Source organism: Capra hircus, chromosome 26 (assembly GCF_001704415.2).
Source record: "Capra hircus breed San Clemente chromosome 26, ASM170441v1, whole genome shotgun sequence".
In the NCBI taxonomy this organism is placed as follows: domain Eukaryota; kingdom Metazoa; phylum Chordata; class Mammalia; order Artiodactyla; family Bovidae; genus Capra; species Capra hircus.
In genome coordinates, this window is record NC_030833.1 from 33,330,139 (window position 1) to 33,358,125 (window position 27,987).

The 27,987-nt window shown below is 49.1% G+C and overlaps 2 protein-coding genes across 2 annotated transcripts in view; one reads left to right on the forward strand and one right to left on the reverse strand.

The window, feature by feature from the left end:
* Positions 1-10,395, forward strand: part of SLIT1 (slit guidance ligand 1) — a 172,807-nt gene extending 162,412 nt beyond the window's left edge. Inside the window, exons 31-37 of the mRNA XM_013975176.2 lie at positions 145-282; positions 1,559-1,796; positions 3,423-3,553; positions 4,055-4,209; positions 5,260-5,548; positions 6,106-6,317; positions 7,119-10,395. Of these exons, the coding sequence (XP_013830630.2) occupies positions 145-282; positions 1,559-1,796; positions 3,423-3,553; positions 4,055-4,209; positions 5,260-5,548; positions 6,106-6,317; positions 7,119-7,357 (1,402 nt within the window). The 3' untranslated portion in view covers positions 7,358-10,395. The remainder of the gene's footprint in view (positions 1-144; positions 283-1,558; positions 1,797-3,422; positions 3,554-4,054; positions 4,210-5,259; positions 5,549-6,105; positions 6,318-7,118) is intronic.
* Positions 13,159-27,987, reverse strand: part of LCOR (ligand dependent nuclear receptor corepressor) — a 130,220-nt gene continuing 115,391 nt past the window's right edge. Inside the window, exon 7 of the mRNA XM_005698279.2 lies at positions 13,159-27,969. Coding sequence (XP_005698336.2) covers positions 23,643-27,969 — 4,327 coding nt within the window. The 3' untranslated portion in view covers positions 13,159-23,642. The remainder of the gene's footprint in view (positions 27,970-27,987) is intronic.

Consider the following 27,987-nt stretch of genomic DNA (forward strand, 5'->3'; position numbering starts at 1 on the left):
CTCTGTGTGACCTCCTGGGGGACCCCCACAGACCCACAGGCCCGTGAGGTTCTCTGTCACGTGTACAGCCCCGGGGTCCCACAGACTCCTGGCTGAGGCCTGGCTGCGTGTGGGGCTGATGTCCGTCACCTGTGCCCACCCCAGGTGTGAGTGTGCACCAGGTTACGTGGGTGGCAACTGCACTGAGAACCAGGATGACTGCAGGGACCACCGCTGCCGGAATGGGGCCCAGTGTGTGGACGAAGTCAATGGCTACTCCTGCCTCTGTACCCAGGGCTACAGGTGAGCGGCCTCTGGAGGCACCAGGAGTGACTGATTTCTCCTAGCTGTCAGCGCAGGGGCTGGCAGGAGCCCCCAGGCATGAGGAACGGCAGAGCCTGGGAGAGTTAACTGTCGCTATGCCAGTCACCATCTGTGTGGCCTGGGGAGAGTTACTCAGTGGCTCAGAGCACGGGCAGAGGGTGCCTGCCCTGACTGACGGAGGGGGCAGGAGGTGGGCACAGATGACTGGCAGCGCTCCATCACTTACCTGACCAGTGAATCCCTGAAGACATTAAAGGTCACTAAAGGTCACTTACTTTAGCATCTTGGCCTCTCTGGGAGGTTGGGAGGGAAGGGTACCTGCCTCCCTTCTGGTCACCCACCTCCCATGTTCTGCTTGTATCTTCTTTTAAAAAACCGTTTTATTGAGATATATCTTATATACCATATAATTCACCCAGTTAAAGTGTAGAATTCAGTGCTTTTTTGTATAATCTCCGAGTTAGGCATCCATTGCCACAGTCAATTTTAGAAGATTTTCATTACCCCAAAGAAACTCCACACTTATCTGTTACCACAACCCTCTTCCATCTCACCTTTAGGCCACCACCAACCTACTAATGTCTGTGTCCATAGATTTGTTTATTTTGAATATTTCATATAAATGGAATCAACAATCTGTGGTCCTTTGTGATTGACTTTCACTTAGCATCATGTTTTAGAGGTTCTCCATGTGGAATCATGTATCAGAATGTCATTTCTTTTCATGGCTGAGTAATATTTCACTGTATGGATATACCACATTTGTTTATCCATTCATTGTTGATAGACATTTGAGTTGTTTCTACTTTTATTTTTTTGCTATTGTGCATATTTGATGCTACAAAGTCTTCTCTCTTTTGTTTGTGTCTTAAGTCTCAGTTTTCTTTTCTGCAAAGTTGGTATAGTAAAACCTGCTACCAAAGTTTGCTAATATGAGCACTGAGTGCTTCTTAAAGCTAATGTGCACACAAGTCAACTGGGATCTTGTTAAAAACCAGATTCAATAGGCTTTCCATCCCTGGCAAGTGCTCAGGTGATGTTGATGCTGCTGGTCCAGGGACCACACTTGTTTCTCACCTCATTTCCCAGCATCCTTCCGGCTCTTAGTTCTCATAGGGAGTGTTCAATTAGGAGCATCTTCCATTGCTTTAAAGCAAGTGTCCCAAGATGTTTAATGAGTTTCTCTCCAGCACTGTGGGAAAGGAAGATGCCCCCTTGCTCCTGCCCTCTCTGATCTGAGTCCTTTCCCTCTCAGTGGTCAGCTCTGTGAGACCCCTCCCAGACCACCTGCCCCCAGGAGCCCCTGTGAAGGGACTGAGTGCCAGAATGGGGCCAACTGTGTGGACCAGGGCAACGGGCCCGTGTGCCAGTGCCTCCCAGGCTTTGGCGGCCCTGAATGTGAGAAGCTGCTCAGTGTCAACTTCGTGGATCGGGACACCTACTTGCAGTTCACTGACCTGCAGAACTGGCCGCGGGCCAACATCACACTGCAGGTGCGTGCCCAGGGCACCCAGCCATAGAGGGTGGTCAGAGAGCAGCAGGGGACCCTGGTCTCAGGTCAGAGCATCGTCAGGACAGTGGGGAGGACTCTGTTAGCCAGAATTCTTTGGATGTGGGTACCAAGATCTCAGCTTCAACTAGTTTAAGCACAGTTGGAAAGGTTATTGGGTCACAAAACCAGTTTTAGAGAAGGGCAGGGGTGGAGGTGGTCTCATGGGTGACTGGATCCAGAAAATCAAACAGGATCCCCTCCCACCATCTCTTGTCTCAATGACTCCTCAGCTTCAGCCTCCAGTGCTGCAGACATGCTTTCTCCATGTGGCTGGAATACGACCACAGCTAGCCCTGTGTTCCCTTATTTTGCCATTCTATGTCTTAAATTCCACTCAGTACATCATTATTTGAGGGAAAGAAAAGCAAGTCCCACTTCCATTTGCTAAACATTTCTTGGAGGAGGGAGAGCATTGCATATCACATGATAAAAAAATGAACCCCTCTTTAGTCATCGCTTTCCCCCAAATTTCATTCCCTGTCCCTACTGCCACGCTACAGTCCGTGGTGTCACAGAGTCAGACATGACTGCACGGCTAAACATACACACACATCCCAACCTCCACACCTTTCTTCTCTCTTTTATTTGTCCTCTTTTCTTTCCTTTTCCTCAGAACCTTTTAGCCTTTCAAACATGCTCACTCTGCCCTCCATCCCCTGATCTCCTCTCCAAAATCCTGTCCACTCACATTGTCCACATGCAAGATCACAACTAACTTAACTGCTCAACAAAATAAAGCTCATGGAAACCCGGCTCAGCCGTTGCCTCAGGCACATCCTTGGAGAGGCTCGGTTTAGCTAGCCTGCTCTCCCGCTGCTGGCTCTCCCCTGCCGACTCTAGTTGGACCACAGTCAGCAACCTCAGGGAAGATCGCTGATTGGCCTGTCTCAGGCTACTTGCCCATCCCTGGACCAATCACTGAGTCCACGGGGGACGGGGTACTAGGATTGGACCAGACCGGCCCACGTGTAGGCTCTACAGACCAGGGGGTCAGCATCTTTCCCAGAAGAGGGACAGAGCAGGAGGAAACCATCACCGCTCCTGCAGCATCATCACAGCAGAATCTCTCTCCCGAGGCACAACGCCAGCTTTTGCTTGCGCGGCCCCAGTGACGAGCGCTTGCTTCCACGGTTGTTCTAGCTATTTGAGACTCTTTCTGAATCTGTCCTTTCTATAGGTTCCATCCTGGTCCCAAGGCAGCTTCCTGAGGCGCACACAATAGGATACCCCACAGCTACTCTAACTGTTCTCTCTGGGCACGTGGTCCCAAGCTCTTACATACCCCCAGCACAGAGTCTCCAGGCCTCAGCTGGCCCATCTGTCCTCCCTGCCTGGCCATGGCCGACTGGCAGTGGATGGGATTCTAGTGGGGTTGGGGGAAGGGGGAGTGGGAGAGAGGACTCCAGCCTGGGTCAGCACCCGCTGAAGGCTATGTCACTCACACAGGCAGGGGAGGACAGTTCTGCCCGCATTTCTCTTTTAATGGTGGGTCCTCCTTCTGCCCCACCCGCCAGCCTGTGCTGCTGCTGTGTGGGGTGGGGTGGGAGAGAAAGTGCCATTGCCATAGGTCTCCACGGCAGAAGACAACGGAATCCTGCTGTACAATGGGGACAACGATCACATTGCAGTGGAGCTCTACCAGGGCCATGTGCGTGTCAGTTACGACCCGGGCAGCTACCCCAGCTCCGCCATCTACAGGTAGTGCTTCCTCCTGCCCACCAGCTGCCCTCAAGGGCTGGTGGCGGGGGCGGGCGGGGGAGTCGTTGCTGCCACAGAGAGGTCTTCTGGGTCAAGAGCAGGTGGTTATCAGGATCCCCAGAGATCTGGGCTGCCCAAGTGGAAATGGCATTCAAACCGCTGAGTGCAGTCCCACACTGGGTCTGAGGATCTGGGGCCTGAGCTGTGGTCCCAAGCTTCCCCATCCCACCACCACCTCACCGGGGGCTCCATAGTGGGGAGGGGAGGCTGATTAGTTGGAAAGCCCTGCCCCAAACCCCTCAGCTTTCCTAAGAGAGTCCCCCGAAGGGGAACAGGTGGGACCAGGTCAGAGGCTACCGAGTTCCCACAATCCTTTCTCTCAGAGATTTGGTTTCTTGGGAAGCAGGTGCTGCACCAGTGGCCTTTCTGGGGAAGTGCCTGGGCAGGGACGGGTCAAACTGAAGGCCATTCCTGGGGTGGGAACACCTCGTCTCCTTCCAGCACCGAGACGATCAACGATGGGCAGTTCCACACAGTTGAGCTGGTCACCTTTGACCAGATGGTGAATCTCTCCATTGATGGCGGCAGCCCCATGACCATGGACAACTTCGGCAAACACTACACGCTGAACAGCGACGCCCCCCTCTATGTGGGAGGTGAGGACCTGCAGGCCTGGGTGGGGCTGCAGCTGGCCCTCCCCGGCCTCTCCATTGTGTGGTGGTTATTCCAGGTGGGGCCTCTCTTGCCCAGATCAGGACTCTCCTGTGGGGGACATTCCAAGGTGGCAGTAGGGGTGGGGAGGCCCTAGTGAATGGCCAAGCTGCAGGTGGATTGTCCTCCTTGCCTGGAGCCCACTCTGCTCACTACCCCGCCCCCCCAGACTGACCAAGAAGGATGGAAGTGTAGGTTGGACCTGAAGCCTGGCCTGGGAGGAGGCTTGGCCTTTCCCAGCCACCTTTTGCATGGTAGCCACCTCTCCTCTTGCCTTTAGGCCAGAAGGGGGCTTGGTGGTCATTCAGGGTCCATTCTCGGGGCCCTTGGGAGTCCCATGCATAGACTCCTTGCATCAGCTGGGGGCCTCCCAACGGGGCTTACAGGCTTCAGGGGTAGATGACCCCACCCAGCACCTGAGAACGTTTCTAGGTCTAGACGAGACAGGTTTCTAGCTGCAGCGGGGCCATCTCAGTGCTGTGCAGGGCCTTGCTGAGACTCTGGGCAGGTATGAGGGATGGGGTCTTGGATGCTAAACCCAGCTCTGCTGTTTACTAGTCATACAGTTTCACTGAGCACAGAAATCAAAGGGGTTTCAGCAGCTCTGAAGTCAGAGGGTTGCTGTGAGGTGATGACCATGATAGTGGGTGAAAAAGTGCTGTGGGCATGAGTGTGAGGCCCGAGTCCTTCGCTGCTGGGAGGTAGATGCTGAGCTTCTGGGCAGGAGCCTTGGATGAGGGTGGCCAGGCTTAGGCACCCAGAGCATCTCTTGTCACCTGATCACAAGGAAAAGAGCTTTTCCATTTCTCCTGGGAAGGAAGTCTGGCCCCTCTAAGGTGGCAAAAGAAACATTGGCTCTGGGTTGCACAGACTGGGGGACACATGCTGAGGGCACTAGGGAACACTGTAGAGATGCCTAGCAGATCTCAGAGTGGGGTGCCGGGCATGGTCTGAGCCCAGCTCAGCCCAGCTCTGACCCCTCCCCTCCATCCCAGGGATGCCGGTGGATGTGAATTCGGCTGCCTTCCGCCTGTGGCAGATCCTGAATGGCACCAGCTTCCACGGCTGCATCCGAAACCTGTACATCAACAACGAGTTGCAGGACTTCACCAAGACACGGATGAAGCCAGGCGTGGTGCCAGGCTGCGAGCCCTGCCGGAAACTCTACTGCCTGCACGGCATCTGTCAGCCCAATGCCACCCCGGGGCCCGTGTGCCACTGCGAGGCTGGCTGGGGGGGCCTGCACTGTGACCAGCCAGCCGACGGCCCCTGCCATGGCCACAAGTGAGCCCTGCCCACCTGTGGGTTCCCTTCCCTCCCCCGAAAGTTCCACTTCCCCATGGTGAGGAAGTGTTAGTCACTCACTTGTGTCTGACTCTTTGCGACCCCATGGACTGGGGCCCACCAGGCTCCTCTGTTCATGGAATTCTCCAGGCAAGAACACTGGAGTGGGTTGCCATTCCCTTCTCCAGGGGATCTTCCTGACCCCAGGGATCAAACCCGGGTCTCCTGCATAGCAGGCAGATTCTTTACTGTCTGAGCCACAAGGGAAGCCCCCATGGTAAGGAAAGACTGTGCATTTAAACCCCAGATTGGAACATGTAGCCTAACACAGGGTTTTATTCATTTTTCTTGGTTTTCAGTTTTTAATTAACAGGCATAGGACCCTAGGGACAAACACAGAAGGACATTTTGCTCCCTTTGTTTCAGTTTTGGGAACAGAACAACATCCCATGAAGCCCAGGGCTGGGGGGCTGTTCGGGGTGTGGGGAGGGCTCCCCTCGGGCGGGCTTGGATTGGCTCCGGCCTGTCCTCACAGTGCTTCTTCTCTGTCCCTCCAGGTGTGTCCATGGGAAGTGCGTGCCTCTGGATGCTCTTTCCTACAGCTGCCAGTGCCAGGATGGGTACTCGGGGGCCCTGTGCAACCAGGCCGGGGCACCTGCAGACCCCTGTGGGGGCCTGCGGTGCCTGCGTGGCCACTGCCAGGCCTCAGCCACCAAGGGGGCACACTGTGTGTGTGACCCTGGCTTTTCGGGCGAGCTGTGTGAGCAAGGTCAGGGGCCCCCCTCCTGACATGCCCTCTCCAGGGTCCCTCCCCACAGCTGGCTTTAGCAACTTGACTTTTCTTTTTCCCAACCTCAGCTGCCCCTCTGTGCCTGTCTCCCCTCCTTCTGGGCAGTAGTGCCCCCAACCTTCTGGGCTCTGAGCCCCACCCCCAGACCAATGCTCTGTCTCTCTCTGGCCCAGCTTGTGTTGCAGCCCCTTTATCTGGGTTCAGTGCCCCTTCTGGCTGGGGTCTCTCCTTATAGAAGAGACCATCAGGGTAATAGCATCTTAGCCCATCACTTTGGGACCTAGAGAGCAGCAGGAGGTCTGAGAGTTGGGGACTCCTTCCCAGGCCCTTCTGGCCCATATGACCAAGATGGTCAAGGGGCTTCCACTGAAGGGGGAGGGAGGAGCCTGAGAAATCCAGAACTCAGGCACCCTCAGGTCCCCTAGACCAGACCCTCTGGCTCCAATTCCGTCTCTGACATCATTGCCTCCGAGGCTTCTAGCCACTTCTTGAACCCACCTTACTGGCGCAGCCCAATCTGTCCTGGAGGTTCTTGGTGGCTAGAATATTCCTCCTTTCCGCTGACTTCACTGTGGGCCCAGGAGGAGGCATGTGCATGTGCTTGCCGGGTAGCGAGGCTGCGGGGATGGAGGTGGGGTCTGAGAGCTGGAGGGCTGTGTCCAAGGATGCTGTCCCGACTCCTGCTCGTTTTCCTCCTCCTCCTCCTCCTCCTGCCTCCCCAGGGCAGTGCCGCCTCTCGGGTGTGCCCTGAGGATTTCTCTTGGTGTCTGTCCCATCCAGAGTCCGAATGCCGGGGGTACCCTGTCCGGGACTTTCACCAGGTCCAGAGGGGCTATGCCATCTGCCGGACCACGCGCCCTCTGTCGTGGGTGGAGTGCCGGGGTTCATGTCCGGGCCAGGGCTGCTGCCAGGGCCTGCGGCTGAAGCGGAGGAAGTTCACCTTTGAGTGCAGCGACGGGACCTCTTTTGCCGAGGAGGTGGAGAAGCCCTCCAAGTGTGGCTGTGCCCTCTGCGCGTAGCGCCTGAAGTGCACGGGGAGGGGAGAGGGCGGGAGAGGGGGCGCGGCCGCAGCAGAGACCGAGTGGCCGGCATCTGGCCGGGGTGCTGGTCATCACCACGCAGAGACCTAGGCACCCGGCCTTCCGGTGTCAGGTCGGGCCAGAACCACCTTTCTAAAGCCGAGGGTGCCGCAACTGGCGGGGCGGGGCGGGGCGGGGCGGGTGGGAGTGGCCCGGGCTGCAGTCCGCCCTCTCCGGAAGTGCCTTGCACAAATAGGCGCTGAATAAATATTTGTTGAATGAATGTGTGCGTGAGGTCAGGCCAAGAAGTGCAGAATGGTGACACCTCCTCTTTGCTTGCTTCCTGGGTCTCAGGAAGGGACTGCCCCTTCCCAAACCAGACGTCCCCTCTTGCCTGTGGCCCAGGCAGGCCCCAGAAGCCCCCTTGCCCACTGCAGATAACCTTGAAGTACTCCCAACCTCCCCTGGGACAGCCAGCCTGGCTCTTAGCTTTTGCTGTGCGTCTGCCGGTGGTAGGCCGGGCTGCGGAGGGGAAGGGCGTCCTCCTGCTGGCCAGGACGGGACCAACCCCTGTCCCCTGGGGCTGAATGGAAGCCACAGCTTGCTTGGGAATGGGCCTCGGGGTGGCGGTAGATCTTAGGACCAGACCTCTGAATCCTAAAGTTATGGAATGACTTAACAATTTCAAGGAGGGTGCTCGTGTGGAGGAAAATGACCGCTGGGATGGCTTAGGGTGTGGACCCCACCAAAGAGGACAGAGGGGTTCTTGGTTCCAGCTGAATAAACATCACCACCTCCAGACATTAGCCACCAAGGAAGCATTGGTCCTGGGCTTCTCCAGCCACGAGCCAGCCATCAGCTGCTGGCTAGCCCTTGGCGGGGTCCTTGGGGGTGTAGGGGGATTGGGCCAGGCTGAAGGCCCAGGGAGAGGTCTCCTCCTGTGTAAACTGGCCTCAGAGCTCCTTGTACTGCAGACCTGTTGGGAGCAGTGGCTCAGACATCAGGAAACCTCTGCTGGCTCTCTCACCCCAGGCAAACTCCTTCCCCGTGGGCCTCAGTCTGCTCAGCTGATGGGGAGGTGGGATGACTGAGCGACAAGGTAGACCCACTGTGGCTCCAGGAGAGAAACTGGAGGAGTTGGAAGATCTATTTTCATTAATCACATCAGCAAGTATTTATGTGCCTAACCAGGGCTGGGGACTGTGGGTGTTCTGCCCTCACAGACGGACGTGAACTGAGCATCATAGGAGTGACCAGGATGCCTGGGAAGAGAGCTGAGCTGAGTGAGGGCTCCAACCCACAGACCCCGGCCCCGGCCAGAGCTGCTCACTCTAGGTGTTTGCACGGAAGGACTCAGTATCTGAAGAGCCATCGAATAAATGGCCGTGTGACTACAAGTGTTTCTCTTCCGTGCATAATGAAGATGCAGAAAAATGGTCTTTTCACCTCAACAGCAAGCTGGCTGGAAGGAGGAAAGGTCATGCTCTCCCATCCCAGTATCTCCCCAAGAGTGTGTGCCCCTGGGGGCCCCTGATGGGCAAGGAGGGTAAGCATGTCCCTTTCCTGGCTCCTTCTATCTGCAAACAGAAGGCAGGGTTAGGGGGTTGTGTTGAGGTGGGCCTTGTGCCCGTGGGCAGTGGGCAAAGTCCTTGATATTGGGTATTCCAGGGCCTCCTACAACTGACTGAACTTGGCACATTCCACTCCCCTGGGACTCAGGCCAGTGAGTTTGTGTCCTGGGAGCCCTGCAATGGGAAAAGAACCCTGCCCTGCCTACTTGGGGAGGTGTCCTCATGGCTGGATCTGCCCCTCAAAAGGGGCCAGGCTCTATTTTCTTGAAATGCTGAACAAGGACACAGCGCCCTTCACACCCATAGGCAGCAGCCTGGGCCTCTCCTAAGACTGCATAGTATCCCTGTCTTACCTAGACTTTCTGGGCCACTGTGGGACCCTGGACAGCAGCCAGCACCAGGCTGGGTCAGCATGAAAGCTCAAGTGTAGCTAACTTGCCCCTTTCCATGGAACCCACCAACCCTGAGACACATACCTTCCCCTAGCCACCACCATTGCCCACTGACTTGCAGAAGGCACTCCCTGGGCTTGAGGGGCACTGACAGGCACGGCCTTTTCACTCTGCAGAAGGTGGAAAGGACATCTGCAGATAGGTGCTGGCTGTCAGGAGTCCTGCAGTCCTGGGGTTGGGAGGGCAGAGGACGGAGTGTTTGGAGTGTTAGGGAGCACTCTGTGAGCTGGCTGCTGTCCCCATCCAACCCTCCACCACACCCCACCCCAGCCCAGCTCCACTTTCACCCTCTGTCAAGCTGGAAGATTGGGATCCATCACAGAGTGAGTACAGCAAGGGGGCCCAAGAGACCTGTGTGCCCCAGGATCAACTTTTCATCAACTGAACCACCAACCCAAAAGTTGCTAAGGATCTGGACCACCACACATCTGGCCTATTTGCATTTGGGCCCAGAGTCCCGGGAGAAAGCTCCTGCGAAATCACCTGAGAAATCATTTCCAAGCCTTGTCACCCCTTTGGTAAAGACCTCCAGTTCACTCTGATGTTGCCATTGGCTGATTCCACTGAAGAGACACAAGCAGGGCCAGTCCCGTGGGTGCTGCTGCTTTTGGTCAGCAATGTCAGTGGCAGTGGCCTGGGCTTCCCCTGCAGGTGTCGGAAACGGAAAAGGCTGGACTTTATCTCCTCTTTGCCTGCTGTTAGCCTAACCATGAAAGTATCTCTTTATACAGAATACTTAACAGATTCTAATATATATTTGTATTTCATTTTGTTATAGTATTTTTATATGTTAAAGTCAACATCCAGTGTCTTGTTTTGATTTTCAGATGCTACGTAGTTGTGATGTTCTGTTTTGGGGTGGGGGGGTTTCTGTAGTCTTGTTTCTATCACTCCTTAAAGAGACTGGTTTAGAACAAGCCCATGGGGAGCCACCTGCCCTTTCCTGAGAAGCTGTTTTGGAACATGTTGGATATTGTCTGTTGTCTTCATGTGAACATGACATGGATTCACACGGGTTCTGCCTTGTTGATGTCTTTTTCTGCATCACGGGTGAGGCCAGGGCTGCTGACACACGCTCTCACACAGGCAAGAGTTTCTGGGCTGCCCACCCCCCAGCCACAATCGAGAGATGGAGCCCAGAAGCAGCACACGTGGGGCATCTGCCCTGGTAACTCTCTGGTTTGCCTGAAGTGGCAGAGAAGGTCTGTTTGTCATGAAGAAGGGAGGGGAGGTCTGGGGGGTGGCTTGGTCACGGCTCCCTGGAGATGGCAGCGTCAGGGCCCTACACGACACAGCACACATGAATCTGGGGACACTGTCCATCCTCTCTTCAAGTGTCACACCCACATTCTGTTAAGTTTGTGCACTGAGCCACACCCATATTTAACCTGTCTCTGAAGGTTTCAGAGCATCAGGGCAACAGATTAGAGCAGTGTGACCTCTCAAACTGTCCCATAAGGTTGACCTGTCAGGCGCCAGAACAGCGGTTCTTAGGCATCGGTGGCTAAAGGAGGCAAACGTTCTTCTGCAGTGGTTCTACTATGATTTCAGACCACAGAATTGCACTATGTAGGATGTATGACCTGTGTGTCTAGGGGGAGACAGGCCCTGGCAATTGGGCCCGCTGAGTCAGGCAGTCAGGCTGGACAAGGCCCCTGACACCAAGGGGACCCGGCTGGCCCTCCCCTGATGCATTAACCAATCTCCCATTCGTGGTGATGTTCATTTAAGGCACGGAAACAGCACACTGTCACCCTGGATGTGCATGGTGATGGTAGCTGCAGTGCCTTCAAAGTAATCAAGGATTTGGGAGGAAATGTAATGAACCAGGTTCAGGGGATAAAGTGTGTTCAAATAGCGTTGCCAGCTCCAGAGTTTGGAGAGGCCAGCAGGTTACCTGAGCCCCCTGCCCATCAACTGTACTGCCACTTCTGCTACAGCAGCGGGGCAGGGACCTCGTTCCCTCCTATAAAGAGCAAGGGACAAACGGTAACTGATGGAGATTGTAATGACCCGAAAGGCACGCTTTCCAACCTACCCAGCTTCAGCGGATCCTACCATGTGCTAATTGTTAGGTCTTCATGATCTTTTTTTTCAAAAAGAGAAGCCAGGAATTAATTTTTATGTAAACACTCAGTTTTTAGATGTTGCTTTTTAAACACTGGGCTAAATAAAACACAACTGTCAGTCACCAGTCCGCAACCTCTGAGTTCCAGCGGCAGATTTCACAGTTTTAAGGAAATGCCCAGCTAGAGGAACGGGCACAGCAGTGCTTGGTTGGAGGGTGGAGGCAGTCAAAGGAATGCCCAGGCTTTCAACTAGAGTTGCCAAAGTGTGTTAGCTGCTCAGTTGTGTCTGCCTCTTTGCAACCCCATGGACAGTAGCCCACCAGGCTTCTCTGCCCATGGAATTCACCAGGCAAGAATACTGGAGTGGGTTGCTATTCCCTTCTCCAGGGGATCTTCCCAACCTAGGTATTGAACCTGGGTCTCCTGCATTGCAGGCAGATTCTTTACCAACTGAGCCACTAGGGAAGCCCCAGAGTTGCCAAGTTTCCCTGCTGTTGGTGATAATGAATCTCCCTATGTCCTGAGCCCTCAGAGTTAGAGATGACCCCTCATCCCAAGCTAGTCTGCACCTCTCAGGTCAGACTTCAGTTCTTCTACCACAGGATGAATACTGGAGGAAAAGAGAACTATTTTAACAATAGAAAGTTCTAATCTTGAACAAGGTAATTCTCCAAGGTAAGTCTCCAGGCTGACTGCCAGCTGCCGGATTGTTTCCGCTGGTTTCTGCGTCAGTGGCCACTGTCAGATGAATCTGTCAATGAAATCATGGTTGATTCCATGAATCACTGGCCTACTGGATCCATCCACATGCCCATCTCCAGGAGAGTTGAAGGACTTCCCAGGTGGCCCTAGTGGTAAATAACCCACCTGCCAATGCAGGAGCTGGTAAGAGATGTGGGTTCAATCCCTGGGTTGGGAAGATCCCCTGGAGGATGGCATTGCAACCCACTCCAGTGTTCTTGCCTGGAGAATCCCATGGACAGAGGAACCTGGCAGGCCATGGTTCATAGGGTCGCACAGAGATGGACACGACTGAAGCAACTTAGCACGCACGCAGGAGAGTTGAAAGAATATAATGGAACAGGTCATGAGGCAAGTAGATGGAAGGATTTCCTGCCACCTTTCTGCCACAACTGAGCATGGGCTAGGGAGCTGGGATGCTGTGCACTTCACCCCCTAGATTTAGCAATGCGGCCAGGAGCACCGATTCAGGTGCTCCCTGCACCTCAAGGTGGAGCACCAGTGCCTTCTCAGTCCTGCCATGGGAATTCCCAAGGACCATTCATTGGGTTTCCTATTCCTTGAAGTCAGGCATAACTCACAAAATGGCCAGAGATCTAGCAAACAGATTTAAGTCCCAATATCGGTGGCCCAGGCCAAAGTCATATTAAGTATTCTGGAGTTGTTTAAAGATTTTTTAAATGTGGATCATTTTTATCATCTTTATTGAATTTGTTACAATATCGTTTCCATTCTATGTTCTGGTTTCTTGCTTGCGAGGCATGTGGGAGCTCAGCTTCCCGACCAGGGGTCAAATCTGCACTCTCTGCACTGGAAGACGGAAGCCTTAACCAGCGGGCCACGAGAGAGGCCCCGGGAAGTCCTGCTTTCTGGTTCCCTCTGGCAGCTTAACACACTTGCCACAGAGTACGCGTTGAATGCTGGGTTTCCATGTGTTCTGCACCCTCTCCAGTAACTACACAAACACATTTTAATATCAAAGAAGTTTAATACACTGCAATAAAATAAGCGCCTAGGAAAAGCTCATGGAATAGATGTCAATGTTAGAGAAATCCCTCCCACACAGCCTCCAGCTCCATACCCCATCCCTCAAAACCAAACAAGAAAATCTGAAACAACCTAGGAAATTCTTCCAAGCTTGGATTTCATTGAGGGCCCCTTTACCAGTAACAAGAACACAGGTTCCTACACAGTCTAATAGGAAAGCAAAACACAGAAGCACAGAGTCCACAAGATTTCAATATTTGAGACTTGGTACATATTCAAAGTTAAAATAACTCCAACTTTTATAGCTATACATATTGTTTTTAAAGCAACTTAATATATTTTAAATTTCATATATACACTCTCAAAGGTTCTTCAGGTGAGGTATGTAAACATTGTCTAATGAAAATTTTTCAATGTTTCAAACCAACAAATTCACAGCATACATTGAATTTTCATCCATAACAGACACAGTATTTTCCTACACTCACTAACATAGTGGAAATCCAGGCCCAAGGGAAACATGCTGATCACCGGATTACCATTTGCAGGATTTCTCATGTCACTACTTTTGACAAGAGCATCTTCACACAGGTCAGGAGCACACACATGGTACCGGGAAGGAGCAAGGCCCTCTGGAGACTGTCCTTGGGCATCTGGATCGCTGGCTACGACTCACGAGACAGCACACCTGAACAGCTACGAGACTGACCTCGGCAAGGACAACACTGGGAAGAACCAGAAAGACCTTTACAGGAACGGCAGAGATTCATCTGAGAGCTCCCTGGATCCACAGCTGGATCAGCAGCCCTGCCCTAAACTCATTCTGAAGGTTGTGGCCTAAAAAGAATAAAAATCCCAACACGGCACCTGAGCTTCAGTTAAATTGCATGGGCCTCCTAGAACGCTCTGGCCTCTCAAAGGCATTAACTCTAGCCTGAAAGGAGGACCCTGGGCTGTGCTTTTCATACAGGTTGGGGTTGAATTTCATACTATCATAATGCATATGGGAAAATAATGCCATGAGTTCACAAAGAGGACCCATGCCTGCATGCAGGCATTGGCCAGTGACCTTGGAGGAGCTCAATTTTGAAAACTACTTGTTCCCTGAGGGTAAACAGCAGGCTTCTATTGAGATTAAGTGAGGCTAATAAAGGGATTATTTATTACAAGGTAATAAGACTCGAGGAGCCTCAGGCCGGAATTCTATTTTACCCCCACATAATCTACCATGCTCCCTCCCCCCTCCCCCCACCACAAGAAGTAGTCACCTTCCCAATGACACACATAGGTCCATTTCTTTCCTCTTGCTTGCTTTCAGGTGCAGCAATGGAAAGTTTTATCCTAATGCACCCACTTTGATCTAAAAAAACACTAGTGAAAAATTCCAAACACCATCATAAATACAAAAGAGAAGACATATTTCAAAAAGCCTAAAAAACTACATTATTCTATTCATGGTTTTCTGGGTGTGGGGTATTTTTCATAAAGTTCAGGACGGTCACAAGGAGAGGTTGCTAAACAGCTTAGAAACCTGTTGGACTGGACACGCTGGGATACTTGGAGGAGCAACTGCCCTCTTTGCACGAACCTAAATGGGTTTAACCCCAGACATGCACTGGGGCTTTGGACATTTCAAACCCAGGCACAGAGGAATACAGGAAATGGGCTAGCTCTTAAAGGTAGGTCAGACATATAGTCAAGGGACTTTGTATTGACCATTTACATTTTTAATGCAAAAAGTTCTTACTTTTAGGCTATAACCAAATGAGCTTTGCCTCAACTAGATTCTGTAAACCCTAAAAATTCATGGAAAATTGGTAATTTTTCAGTCTCTACGTCCAATTTTTGAGGTGTCTGGTCCTGGCAGATTTCTCACCCATTGCTAGCACTGTATAATGTGAAGGAGCGTGCAGACAAACAGAAGCGAAAATTCAAGTACAGCAACCTCTCCAGCAAAGGCAAGAGGTCTTAGCAAGAGCTGTTCTACCCCCCACCCTATCCTCTGAGACAAGGGCTAACGCAGAGCCCGGAATAAATGTTATTACCTAGAATCTTATTGCTTACGGGCAACACATCAGAAAGAACACCTGGAAATCTGCTCTGGGGACTGACCACTGACCAGTTCATCATACATACATGTGTGTATATATATATAATATATACCATAACCAGATGAGAAGAGGGGGCAATTAAAGCTTGGATTTGATGTAACATTACAGATCAAATGCCCCGAACAGCTCTCAACCTGCTCATTTTTGTTCTTTCTCCATGTGTGTACTGTGTTATGAAAGGAAGTCCACTGCTCAAAATATATTCTTCTACAATACTACAATGCAAACCCACATCACTCAGAACATGAATCTGTATACAGCACATGTAATAAATATTTTTTTAAAAAACTATTTACAACATTATTTCTTGTGAACATTTAGATGAGAGCAGTTTATTTTTTCCTGCAAAGGTTAAAAAAGATTCAACTGTCTAGTTCAGTGCTAAATTCCCTGGCACCTAGTTACCCATTCACATTTCATCTTAAAATCAGATTTGCTTACAAACAGTATCTTAGAAAAAAACATTCTCCAGCATTACTGTTCAAGTGTCTTCCTCATTTGTTTAGAAAAGACAAAGGGAGGCCATAAGTAAATAGGCAAATTATGGTTCAAATGGATGACACGAATCCCTGTGTCCAGTCCCAAGCTCTCCGCAGGCATGGAGCTACAGTTCTCAGGCCAGCCAGCCAGCTGGACAGAAAGAGAATTGTGGCTCAGACAGGGGTGCCCAGGAATGGGGCACAGGGAAGAGGAACACGATGGGAAAGCATCGGTTCCGTTACATCTACGGGGACTGAATTGCAGATCAGGACTCCTGAGAAGTAACGCTGCATACATCTTAGAGCAGACGGCCTCATCCTGTACCATCGGTTATAGGTGGGGCTGACCCACATCTGTGCCGAGGCTTGTGAGACAGATAGGGGGTGGGGGAGGAGGAGGCAACGGCTGTGAGCTAAGGTGCTCAGCACTGTCAAGGTGAGGGAGGAAACAAGCTTATCTCCCCTGGTTTAAGAGAGTGGGAACAGGTGTCTTTCCTGAAGGTGAGAAAGACTCAAATACATCTTAATGCTTTCTTTAGGCAACCAGTGGTCTCTCCATATCCCACAGGTATAGGTTGGGATTTCCTTGGGGTTGCTCGTCTCCCTGCACAGGCTGTTGAAATGTACAGTAGAATGGGCCAACTGCGTATGTAAGGAGTGGGTGGCTTGAGACAAGTCCCAAGGCCATGGCTGGCACAGCTGAGCCCATCATGGGAGACCCACTTTGTTCTGGGATGGGGTGACAGTGGGGAATGTGTTCAGGTTCCCGATGCAGTTGTGTCTGCCCCAATACAGTGAGGGCTTCAAGGTTTCACCCTTCTGCCTTCATGATATAGTTTGGGGGTTCAGTGGCTGAGCATGGGAGCTGGGGAGGATGGGTTTTCTAGAAAGAACACTTTTTTGGAAAGCCCTTTTGACAGTTTTTGTTTGTTAAAATAAATACTTTCTATAGAAGCATTTGAACAGGAAAATACCACTATCTACACAGTGAAATAAATTTCACAGTGGTATGTATAAATATGTATTATATATATATTTGAAATCATAGTCACACACTCTCCTAGAGCTATTAAGAATGAAGAAATCACTGGTGAAACTAACAACCTTAAGCTATAGGGCTCTAACTCATCCCTACCTGTGGTATAAATATACAAAATTATGCAAATCTTGTTTGTACAGACTCTCTTCCACAAACTAGCTCCCAAATTCTACAGCGTTAGCTATAAGATGACATGAAGTGTAGATTATAGAAAACAACTTGAGTGAGAAAGTTAAGCTGAATAGCATTTGGACCCAATGGCTAAGTATGAGAAGAAAAACAGTCATGAAATGCTTCTAATATGACATACACATGCTCAGTGAAGCACTCGAAAGGTAGGTGGCTTCCTGGAGAAGGTGCCTCCTGGAAGGGGGCTGGGGGCAGAAGAGGGAAGAGGCAAGATGCTAAAGGTGGGGCCTTAAAATGAGGTGAGCTAGGCCTGACCAGGCAGGAGTGGGTTTCGCTGCCCAGGCTGGAGAGCCCTGAACTTCGGTCTAAAGCTGCTGGTGTGCTGACAAGGTGCCATTGACATGCTGGTATTTTTAAGAGAGTTGAGAATGGGGGATCTGGAATGAGGTTCAAACAGGCAAAGACCAGCCATGTATGTTCACAAGTAATGACCAAAGCTTGGGAAGTGATAAACTTGCAAACATACTGTACACAAATACACCATATGGTTTCTGGGGGGTGAAACCAGTATGCCCTGTACCTGCTGGGAGGGGCTGTACTCTAGGCTTTTGAGTTCATGAGTAAATCCGTTTGTGTTGAGCACTGCTGTGGAGGAATGTTGTTCTATGAGAGTCAAGTTCACCTTAACTCATAAACATGAAGACAACTGTAGTACTTTTAGTTTAAAAGACTTTGTACTTTTCACTTTAACTTGGTATTCTGGTAGATCAGATTCAATGTCCACAATTCAACACACATTCAATCCACAAAGGGAGATGTGTTCTTTAACACACGAACATTATTTAGGAATAATGCGGGATAGCAGCTGTGTGCCAAGACAAACAGGCAAGAAATGGTAAAATCTAAAAGGAAAGAAATGTTGCAGTGCTGGACTACATGAAAAAAATATATTTGTGCCTAACTGACCACACAATTTGATCTTGAATGACATATTGCAAGGATTGGGCAAGGATCAGTAAACCTTTTCCGAAAAGGGTCAGGTATTAAGTAGTTTACATTTTAGGCTATGTGGGCCACATAGGGTCTCTTTTTCTTTAAAACATAACCTTGTTTAATGCATTCCTCCAATCTCTGGTAGATTATACAACCATGGGCAAGTTGGATCTTTTTTAATGAGCAAAAAATGAGTAGCTTTTAATGAGAAAAAAGCTACTTCCATGTGGCTTGCCTACTGAGCACTTCGTGTTAAAAGGAATGGTCCCACACAGGTCAAAGAGCCTCTGTCACCATGCTCACCGGCCCCTCTGAGCAATGACGTAAACCACCAGGGCTCTGGGAAAAGGATCAAAGGGAAGGTATTGCAAGGAATAGCAAGCTTTGGCTCAAACCAGAGGCAAAAAAGCATGAGCAAGGATGCCTGCAAAGTGCCCCAGGTGATTCCCTGGGTCCTCAGTACAGCATGGTGAGGCCTGAGCTGGGAGCAGCATCAGAGAGCTCTGGGGTTTTGCCTCAGCATGACTTAACATCTTTAAGGGAAGGTCAGAACTTTGTGTCTTCCAGCCCATCCACTGTAGATGACAGCACTTGGCTTTCATGTTTCAAGAGATGAGCTGTATCAAAGGCTGTCTCAACAGGCTTCCCAAAATTCTGCTAGTTTTAACTACAGTAATCTTTTTGTTCTTTTTTCTCTGAAAAGGACTAGGGAGCAAGCCTGTGGCAAAGTACACAATGCTGGGATGTGAGGACTGCCTTGCGGATGCCTGACACAGACATGACTTCATACTTGGAAAAATTTCAGTATTTCAGTGGATATCAAGCCATAAGAAGATAAAAACTCATAGTAAACAATTCAAATGATAATTATGTTTCAAAACATACAAAACAGTCATTGTTTTAGAGCCACTGACAAAATTTTATCAATCCTTCATTTTGATAAAAAGCACAGAAACGGATCCTTGAGTTTTGGGGAGGGAAAAGACACCACCTTGGAAGTTAACTGGATTTAATCTAAAGATATCATCCATAACTTCTCAGTCACATTCAGGTTATAATATGCTCCAATTTTCTATTAGTCTTTCTAAAGCACTTTAAGCTTATGTGTTTCAGTTGTTGGTTTGCTTTTAATATAATTATTTTGAAAGAAGAGTGTGTGACTGAAAAAAATATCAGGGTCAATACATTTTCCTAGAAGCTGGCCAGAACTATGATATAATAAACAACAATTTGGGTTTGTGATTGGACTTTTTTTTCTCCTTTGTGAAAAGGCTTTGCATATCTAAATGTAAGGTTCAGAAAACTGAACATCCACCTAACGAAGTCTCAATTAACTTTGAAAGAAATAAAATCTTGGCTTACTTGATTAGTAATAAACACGAAGTGAAGCCAGAGTCAAGTCTATGATAAAAACTGAATGAAAGGAGAGGTCAAGGCCACATACTTCTACAACTCCAAATTCCTATTTGCTCATGGATTCTGACTCTAGAGGCTAAAGGTGATGGGCGATTCTAATAGGATGTGAGGCTAAGGCAGTTCAGGTTTCAGGAGATGGTATTTGATGTGCTATGGCAACATGTCTCTTTCGTAGCAAGAAAAAATAAAGATATAAAAGGAACAAAATTGAAGTAAGATAAGGAGGAAGAAGAAGAGGACAGAAAGAGGCAGAAGAAAGGAGAAGATAAACCAGTGAAGTTTTTTTTTTTTTTTTTCCTCCTGAAAAAAGATTCTTCTCTCAAGCATGGGTCAACAAACTTTTTCTCAAAGATCCAAGTAGTAAATATTTTAGGCTTTGTGGGGCATGTGTTCTCTGCTACAGATATTCAACTCTGCTGTAAATACATACAGCCACTGATAATACCTAAATGAATGGGTATGGCTGTGTTCCAATACACTTATATTTACAAAAGCATGACCAGCCCACAGTTTGCAGAGCAGTGAAGGATCATCTGTAGGCCAAATGAAGGCCTGCATGGGCTGACCTGAAACCATAAGGAGCAGGCGGTTGGGGTACCCTCGGCCAGCACCTGGGGAAATTCCAGTTCTGCCCCAGGGAAAGCGACTGGATACCAGACTCACCGATGGTGACACTACAGCATCTCCAGCTCGCCTCACATGGCACGTTGGCCTTCCCTTCTTGGCTCCTAGGCTCACTGCCCAATAGGCAAGCTGCCCACAAATGACAGTGACAGCTTCAGTCTTCACTACAGAATTCATCCCAAGGGAGAAAAGTCTAAACTTCAATTCAAAATGACCGTCATCAAGTGATGTGTTTACTGATGACCTATCTGAACTGTGAGGAATTCACCTGCACAGTCTTGTGATGCACAGAGGACCCCATTAGAAGAACCACATTTACGAAGTGATGACTAACTACACCTCTTCCATCTATACTACACAGGAGCAAGGAGGCATGAAATGGCCTAAGATTATTTTAAAAGTAACGCTTGTGTAGAAGTCTTTAATGAAGTGCAGACACAACAGAACTGGTCTACCAAAGGGAGCCAAGGGACTAGCAACTTCAGGTTAACAGACATGACTAACATTTTTATATACGTAGCCTCACAAGCAGAACAAAGGTTCATGGCCTTCCTGCTGTGCTGCAAGACTGTTAACATATCTGTGCCAGTGCCAGGGGCAAGGTTCTGGACCCTGACCAAGGGCGCAGATTCCAGGTGGTTCCTCCAAACCCAGGGAGCCTCAGAAGGTAGAAAATGGGATATGGAAAAGGGCCTCCTAAAGAGGGCCCAGCTCTGGGGAGCTACGGTGGGGCTTCAGTGACTGCTTTCCAGGCGTCTTCCAGCTCCCCCAGAAGCTCAGAGGGAACACTGATGTTCTCTCGTCATCAGCGTCAGCTCCAAAAGTCACTTCTCTGAGTACAGGCACAGGAGCTGTATTCCTTTTAAATTTGGAATCCAGAAGGTGGGACAGACTGCCTTTGCATCCAGTGCAAGCCACACTGGGACGACGGCTACAGGAAGGTCTGGCAAGGAGGGGAGATCAAGGGGAGTCTTGAGTCAGAACCAAGTCTAGGCTTGGAAATGTCTGAGAGACAGGCTTGCCAGCATCTGCTGTAAGTGTAAATGGGCCTTCCAGAGCTGGACCTCAAGTCTGCCTTTTCCCTTTCTTCTATTAGTAAAGTTAACTGAATCAGCAAAAGTGAGATTCAACAAATATAATTCTAACCTTTTAAGTGTCATACTTATGTAGGATCCCAGTCTATTTAAGTGTAGTCTGTTATAAACCGTAAGCTGATTTTAAAGATGAGCCATTGCATCGGTAGGTATATAAAATAAATAGATGCACATTGATACCTTTTCCCCAATGCTGTCTAGAATGGGAGAGAAGGCTATGATCCTGAAGTGATAAGCTTTCAAAAATGAAAAAGAAATGAGAAAAGGAATGGAATGGATTATAACCTGCAACTGGAAAAGTGCCACCTACCTCCAGCCTGGCATCTCTCCCTAACCTAACCCAAGCACCCTTACAAGGTAGTCTGTATGCAGCTAAGGGGCGCCTTGAACGTATGTACCGAGAACAGCACACCTGATGTGGGCAAGCCTCCACTGTTAAAGTCACCACAAAAACAATATCCAGTGACGACTCTATGAGAAGATTTTTAAAAAAACTTAAAAACCACTTACATAGATTAAATGAACCTACTTAAAACATGTTAATGCTTCTGTGCAACTTAATGCTGAGGAAGGTTGCCAACACACACACACTCAGCAGTTTCATTAATATAGGTAGCTCTGGAATGGCCAAGGTCAAAGATACAGAAAAGAGAAAAAGACTCATGGGATAGAGGAGATACTGGGTGGATGGGGGCGGGGGGTGGGTGGGGAGGCTTCTTTGAAGATAGTAAGCTTCACTATCTGCAAAATTCAACACCGTGCTCAGTTTCCCATGAATCAAACACTGTTTTCTAATCCTATCCCAGAAGTTTTCATTATATATAGCAAAACTTTAACAGAATGGGTAGAAAACTTGTTTTATCACGATCTGAATGAACTAATGCATGAAAACAGGTACATCTGGATTTATCCAAACAGATTTCAAGCAATAGGGATGGAAAATCTTTTAATAAAAAGGACGGAATAGCAGCTGTCCATACGAGCCTATTTTGGGGACAGAGCATGTCAGAGAAGCTGGCTGAAGCTTTAGCAACCAAGACTTATTGGCAGAGTGGCCCAATGGAGATGCCGAGTACACACTGTTATAATGGAGCAATGTTATAGGCACCAAGGTAAAGCCAATACACTTATTTCAGGTCTCAAACAACATCAGTTACAAATATTGCAGCTCTCGCTTTTGAGCCATGGAACAGAGCCCGATGTGATAGAGGCCATTGTGATTCTATAAGCATTAACTACTAGTATGATGTTAATCTATCAGAAAGGGCATCCACTCTAAACATGTACATTTCACACTGGAATACCAGCAGAGCATCAGCTCCTGGTACTGGGATGTGTGTGGGCACACAATGAGATTTTCTCCAACTGAAAGGCTGCTCTGACCTTTTTATAATTCTGAGTCTGGTGCCATAGTGATCTGGGGAATGCTCATAGAGACCCTAGGCTTCATTTAAGCCATCTGGCCTATGCTAATTACTCAGCTCATGAACACCCTATCACGCTGCATGGAGAAGAAAGAATTTAACTGGGGGAATGGGAGGCATTTGTGGCTTTATAACCACATGCAAATACCCCCAAACACACACACACTCTCTTAAACTTTCCTATTACTGAAAAAAACGTTTTGGCTTTCTTTGAATACAGAAGTACTCAAGACAAGAAAAATAATTAGAATGGTCACTCTTATCCCAATTGTCAAACTACAGCAAAAAGACATTAGCTTTTTTTTTTTTCTCCCAAAGTAAGATGAAAACCTCATTAGTGTGCTAGCAAGCGTGCAAGATCAAAAATGAAAAGGATGGGAAGAATCAGTAATGCAAATAGTTTGGGGGATGTGAATAATTTTCAGAGCTCATATATCAATATTAACACCTTGTGACACACCTTTTGTCCCATGAGCACATACTTTAGAATATATTTCCTCAAATGACAAAAGATCAGAGATGAGTGACCAACAACGAATATGAATTTTTAAAAAGGGGTAACAGAAGTATTAATCTTTTATAATAATTATAAATTCCCTCTGCATTCTCCACATACTGTAAAAATGATTTGGTTTAGCTTTCAAATATCGTTTAAACAAACAAGACAGAGGGAAGTTCACTGCTGGGGTTTGCAGAGGAGCATCTGTTCGTGTACTGACACTGCAGGGTGGCTGCTGAAAAGCTACTTTTATGTGCATGATGGTGGTCTTCTTGGCTACAGTACAAGTGCTTGTGCATCAAGTATAAAATACAAGCCTTTAATCACATAGATCAGCTTTTTAGCTTTTGTAAATTTAAAAACAAAAAGGATAAATAAGGCACTGTACTTTTAAAAACTAAAACTGCTTGGTTCCAAGTTTAAAACCCAAGGAACAACCAGAATATAATATATAACTTCCCTTACTCAGCCTCAGAGAAAGACTCTGCAAGTTCCCTTCTCCATCTGAGACGCACTTTCTGACATCTTAAATTGTGGTGTTCTCCATTAACTGCAGATTTGAAAGGCTTGATAAGCTTATAAAAGCAGATTTAGTTAATGCAAAATAAAGGGTTACTTCTATAGAACAGTTTTAACTCTGGGCTACCGCCCCGCGAATCACTTTGCATCCAACCGCCTCCGTTTGCTGTGGCAAGAGTCCAGCTTCGCCTTCAGCTTTCGCTTTCTCTGGGCCGCACTGTTCTCTAGGGATTTTGTTGAGGGTCTGGCCCGAGTCTTTCCACTGCTCTGCTTTCTGTTTGTGGTTTTCTGTGGCCTGGAAGAGGACTCACCTGCCCCTTTTTGCTTGGCAGATTTTGTCACCGGATCGGAGGCAGAGGGCTGGGTAGGCCTTTTGTTTGCATTCTCTTTTTCTTTCCTGGAGGGCAGGCAGCTCTTCCCAGGTGATTTTTTAGGGATCTTCACTTTATTCTCTTTTGAAGATGTCTTTTTGGGCAGCTGGCTGCTTCTGTCCCTTGCGGCTGGCTTCTTGGCAGTGGAGATTCTGGTGGACCCATCAACATGCTTTTCTTTGCTGGCCTTCATCGCAGGCCCTTTGTCCTTCCTGTCCTGAGTGCTGCCGCCTTCTGTCCTCTTGCGTTTATTCTGAACCTCGGCTTTGGGCAAGACCTCAGGCACCTGCCTCCCTTTCCTTGCCTTCATTCCATCGGTGCTCTTGGGCTTAATGGGAAACCCATCTGCACCGACTTGCAGCGCGAGCTTGGGGGACATCAGAGGGTTGATGCACACACTCTTGCAACTCTGTTTGCTTTCCACAGCCGGACCAAGTGGGCTTTCGACTTTCTCGTTCTTGATCAAACGCTGCTGGGCTCGGAGCTTTCCTCGAATGTTGGAGTATTTCCTAAGGATGCGGGTACTGGCTGGGGTCGGTGAGCTGGTGGGAGGATGGCTGCTTCTACCTTCCTTGGTCTCCTCTACACTCTCTTCAGGACTGGAGCTGAGGCTCATGTCACTGCCATCCTCTGGCTCCACTTGGTCGGGATTCTCTCGAAATTTAGCCCAGAGCTTCTGTGTTTTCCAATTGTTCTTGGCAGGAGTAGCTCCGGGAAATTTCTTCAAGTGTTTTTTCAAGCGTTCGGCCTGTAGTGAACTGGGGTACAGGCTGGAAGGAGGGTACTTCTGAAGAGGGTGCTTGACGGGTGGGATGTCGCCTGGGAGACGAGTATTGAGCTTCTTCACAATGACCAGAGAGCGGGTTTCAGTCGTCTCTAGGAACCACTTACAAACATTAGATAATTTAAAGTTTGTCATAAACAGCATCTGAACAGGAGAAAACTTCTGAACCTCCAGTGAACCCCGACATTTCCGTGACCTTTTCTTGCTTTTCCAAATCTCCTTCAGCTTATCGGACTTGTTCCTTGCCCTTGGCGTTGGCTGGGCTTCTTTCTCCAGCTGGATCCAGCCCTTCTGAACTTTCATGTACTGGGCATTGAAGTTGGCAATGAGCTCTTGGTTCTCCTCCTCAGCACACCATTCCACAAACTTCGGCGGCTCGTCCACCACGGTGTCCACGTCACCCTCATCTATGGGGTCTCCACTCTCGGAAGCTGCATTTTCCTTTGGGACTGGGCTTCCTTGTGCTGCTTCCTTTTCGGAAGTCACTTTTATAGTATCCAAAGAGTCCAGAGAATGAGTGTGTCTTAGGTTGTAGGTGGAGGAGGTCAGTCTTGTAAGCCTCGGGGCCCATTTTGGGGGCACGGCTGTGTCATCATTTCCACTACTTGATGATCCCAACGTGCTAGGCGGCACGTCATCACTATCGCCATCTTTATGCTGGCTATCGGCACTGTCTATTTCATTCACGGCCTCCTCCGTCTCCTGTGCAGGAACAGGTCCTGGCTTCCCCTGTGATTGTTCTGGGAAAGTACAAGGAATGCTTTCAGAGGGCTCTTGAGTACTGTTCTCATCTAATTTAGACTGAACATAGATTTCCAGTTTCTCTCCAGGCTGGGGCTGGCCAACTGTGGCTAAGGGATCACTGCTGGGGAAAACACTTCCTTCTTCCCCCTTGACTTCTTTCACCAGCATGTTTTTAAAAGTCTGCCTGGTGATCACCCGACCCCCTTCAACCTCCTGCTCAATGTCTTTCTCAGGGGTCTTTTCGTTGACGATTGGGTTTTCAGTGTCTTCCGGAGCTTTTGTATGGCAGCCTTCAGTAAGGAAGCTCTCGGGTGTTGTCCCAACAGGGTGCCCTTCTTTTTTAGAGCGTTTTGAACCAGAACTTTTAGAAACCTTGATGTCAGCACTAGGAGAGGAAGAATCTGAACTTTGATTTTTTAGGCACCTCTCGGCAGAGGAAGAATCTGCAAGTTGACTTCGGAGACACCTATCGGAGGCCTCTGGGAATTTTCTACCTTTCTTCTTCTTGTCCAGATTTTCTTCAGGTGACTCGGTGTTTTGATCGCATGCATCTTTTTCTGAAGGATGTTTTACATCACTGTCCTCTTCCTCTAATTTTTCTGTACCACCTGCTGCCTCACTTTCCTCAATTTCACTGGGGTTTTCATTTGTCAAAGTGCTGCTTTCCTTCGAGAGTGGGTCGGTATCTAGCTCCTGAGTGTCTTCGGTCTCAGCCTCAGTAGCGACACTTGGCTCTTCCTCGGCCTTTCCTGGGCTCATGGGAGGATCCAAGCCCGCGGAGGGACTTTGACTTTCTGAACACAGAGGGCTTTCCTCTCTCTCTGCTGTTTCAGGAGGGGAAACAGGCCTGGGGGCAACATCGTCACTGTCTCCCTCAGAAATGCTCTCTGCGGAGGGAAGTAGGGAACAGTCCTGGGGTACACTCATCTCCTCTGTACTCAGCAGTTCAACTGGCTGCTGGTCTCGTTCAGGGGAAGACATCTCACTTCCCGGGGGAGCTGAGGCCATGGAGCTGCCTTCTGGTGGGTCCTCTTCAGGAAGATGAGCAGGGAGGGGACACACCGGGCTGGAGGCTGCTGTTTCTTTTGATGTGGGGGAGCCACTTGGGTTTGCGTTACTCGTCACGAGGCAAGCCTCTGGCTCTTGAGATTCCTTTTCAGGTGATGCACCTCTGTCTCCTTCTGTGAGAGGGGCTGTTTCTTTGTTAGGTTCTTCGGGTTTGTCTTCTCTGGGATGCTCTACTTCTACTGTAGGTTGAGGTGCTGACGTGACAAGGGTCTGCTTGGGAGTGACCACTGCCTCTGATGCCACAGTTGAGCAGCTTGCTTTTTCTTGGGAGTGTAAATTCTTGGCCAGCGTGCGAACGGTTGGCAGCTCACAACAATCGCCATTGAAAAAGTATCCTCGAGTACTCTTCCTGGCTGTTTTCCGAGAAGATAATATCGATCTTTGATTCTCAAAGTGGCATTCTGTGATTGGCTGGCTGATATAAACGACATCACATTGGTTATCATAATCATTTATCCTCAACCCTGATGCCCTTTTACTTTTCCGAGCTGTCTTAATGGAGGTGGATATCATCTTGGTTCGTGAGTGTCCATTTGATGCTTTGTGTACAGGTGGCATGGGGCTGGGGGCTAACCAACCATCTTTGGAATGATCAAACTGGCTCTTATCATTGGGCTGTAAATGGTAACCCATTTTATTTCTTCCTAGGGAGTGAAGATGGTTCTCTTGCTTTGGCCTTGAATCTTGTTCACATGCCTCTAAGTCCTGGCGTAAAGGTGTTTTTGAGCTACACTGTAAAGCATTCTCTTTGTCAGCAGTTCTAGGTGAATTCCCCATAAACCCTGAGTCCCAAGCCTCTTCTGATAAAGCTTTGAATGAATTTCTTTGAGAAACAATACAGCTGTCGCTCTCCTCATTATTTTCAGCTGCCGCTTTTACTGCAATTAGGTTTTCTACTAAAGCTGCGCTCTGCACGTGGTCTTTACCGTCTTCACATATTTTGACACCTGTGTCTGGCTCCTGTTCAGTGGTCTGCCCCTCCGAGTTCTTAGAGATGCGGTGGAAGTTTAATGAGGAAGAATTCGGTGCAGTGAGGTATCCCAGAGTGGAATTATCCATTGAATTAGGTTTAGTGGTTGGAAGTTCAGAGGAATCTTTTTGGACAATAGTCAGAGTCTTCTCTCTTCCATCTACAGAATTTGTCTCAGGCGGAGGCTCCTTTAGGGCCTGCTCTGTCAAATGTGGAGGGCTGTGGGAGCCTCCAGAGTCTATGGGCATGTCTACAGAAGTAGAAGACTTCATGTTGAGACACAGAGCATCCTTTTCTGTATGTCTGGTGCCGAGCTGGGCACAGCCAGCATCGCAGGTGGAGGTGTCCATGGCTCCAGAATCAGAAGACTGCAGGTCCTCGGAGCCGGGCTGAGACTCAGTGTACAGATCGTTCAGAACACGAATGAACTGCTTCTGATGATGTGTGCACAGTTTGACCATAAACTTCTCCAGTGGGGACTTCGACTGATGGTTAGAATGTACTGCTATTGCCTCTGCTGAGTTCTCACTAGACAGACAAAGAGAA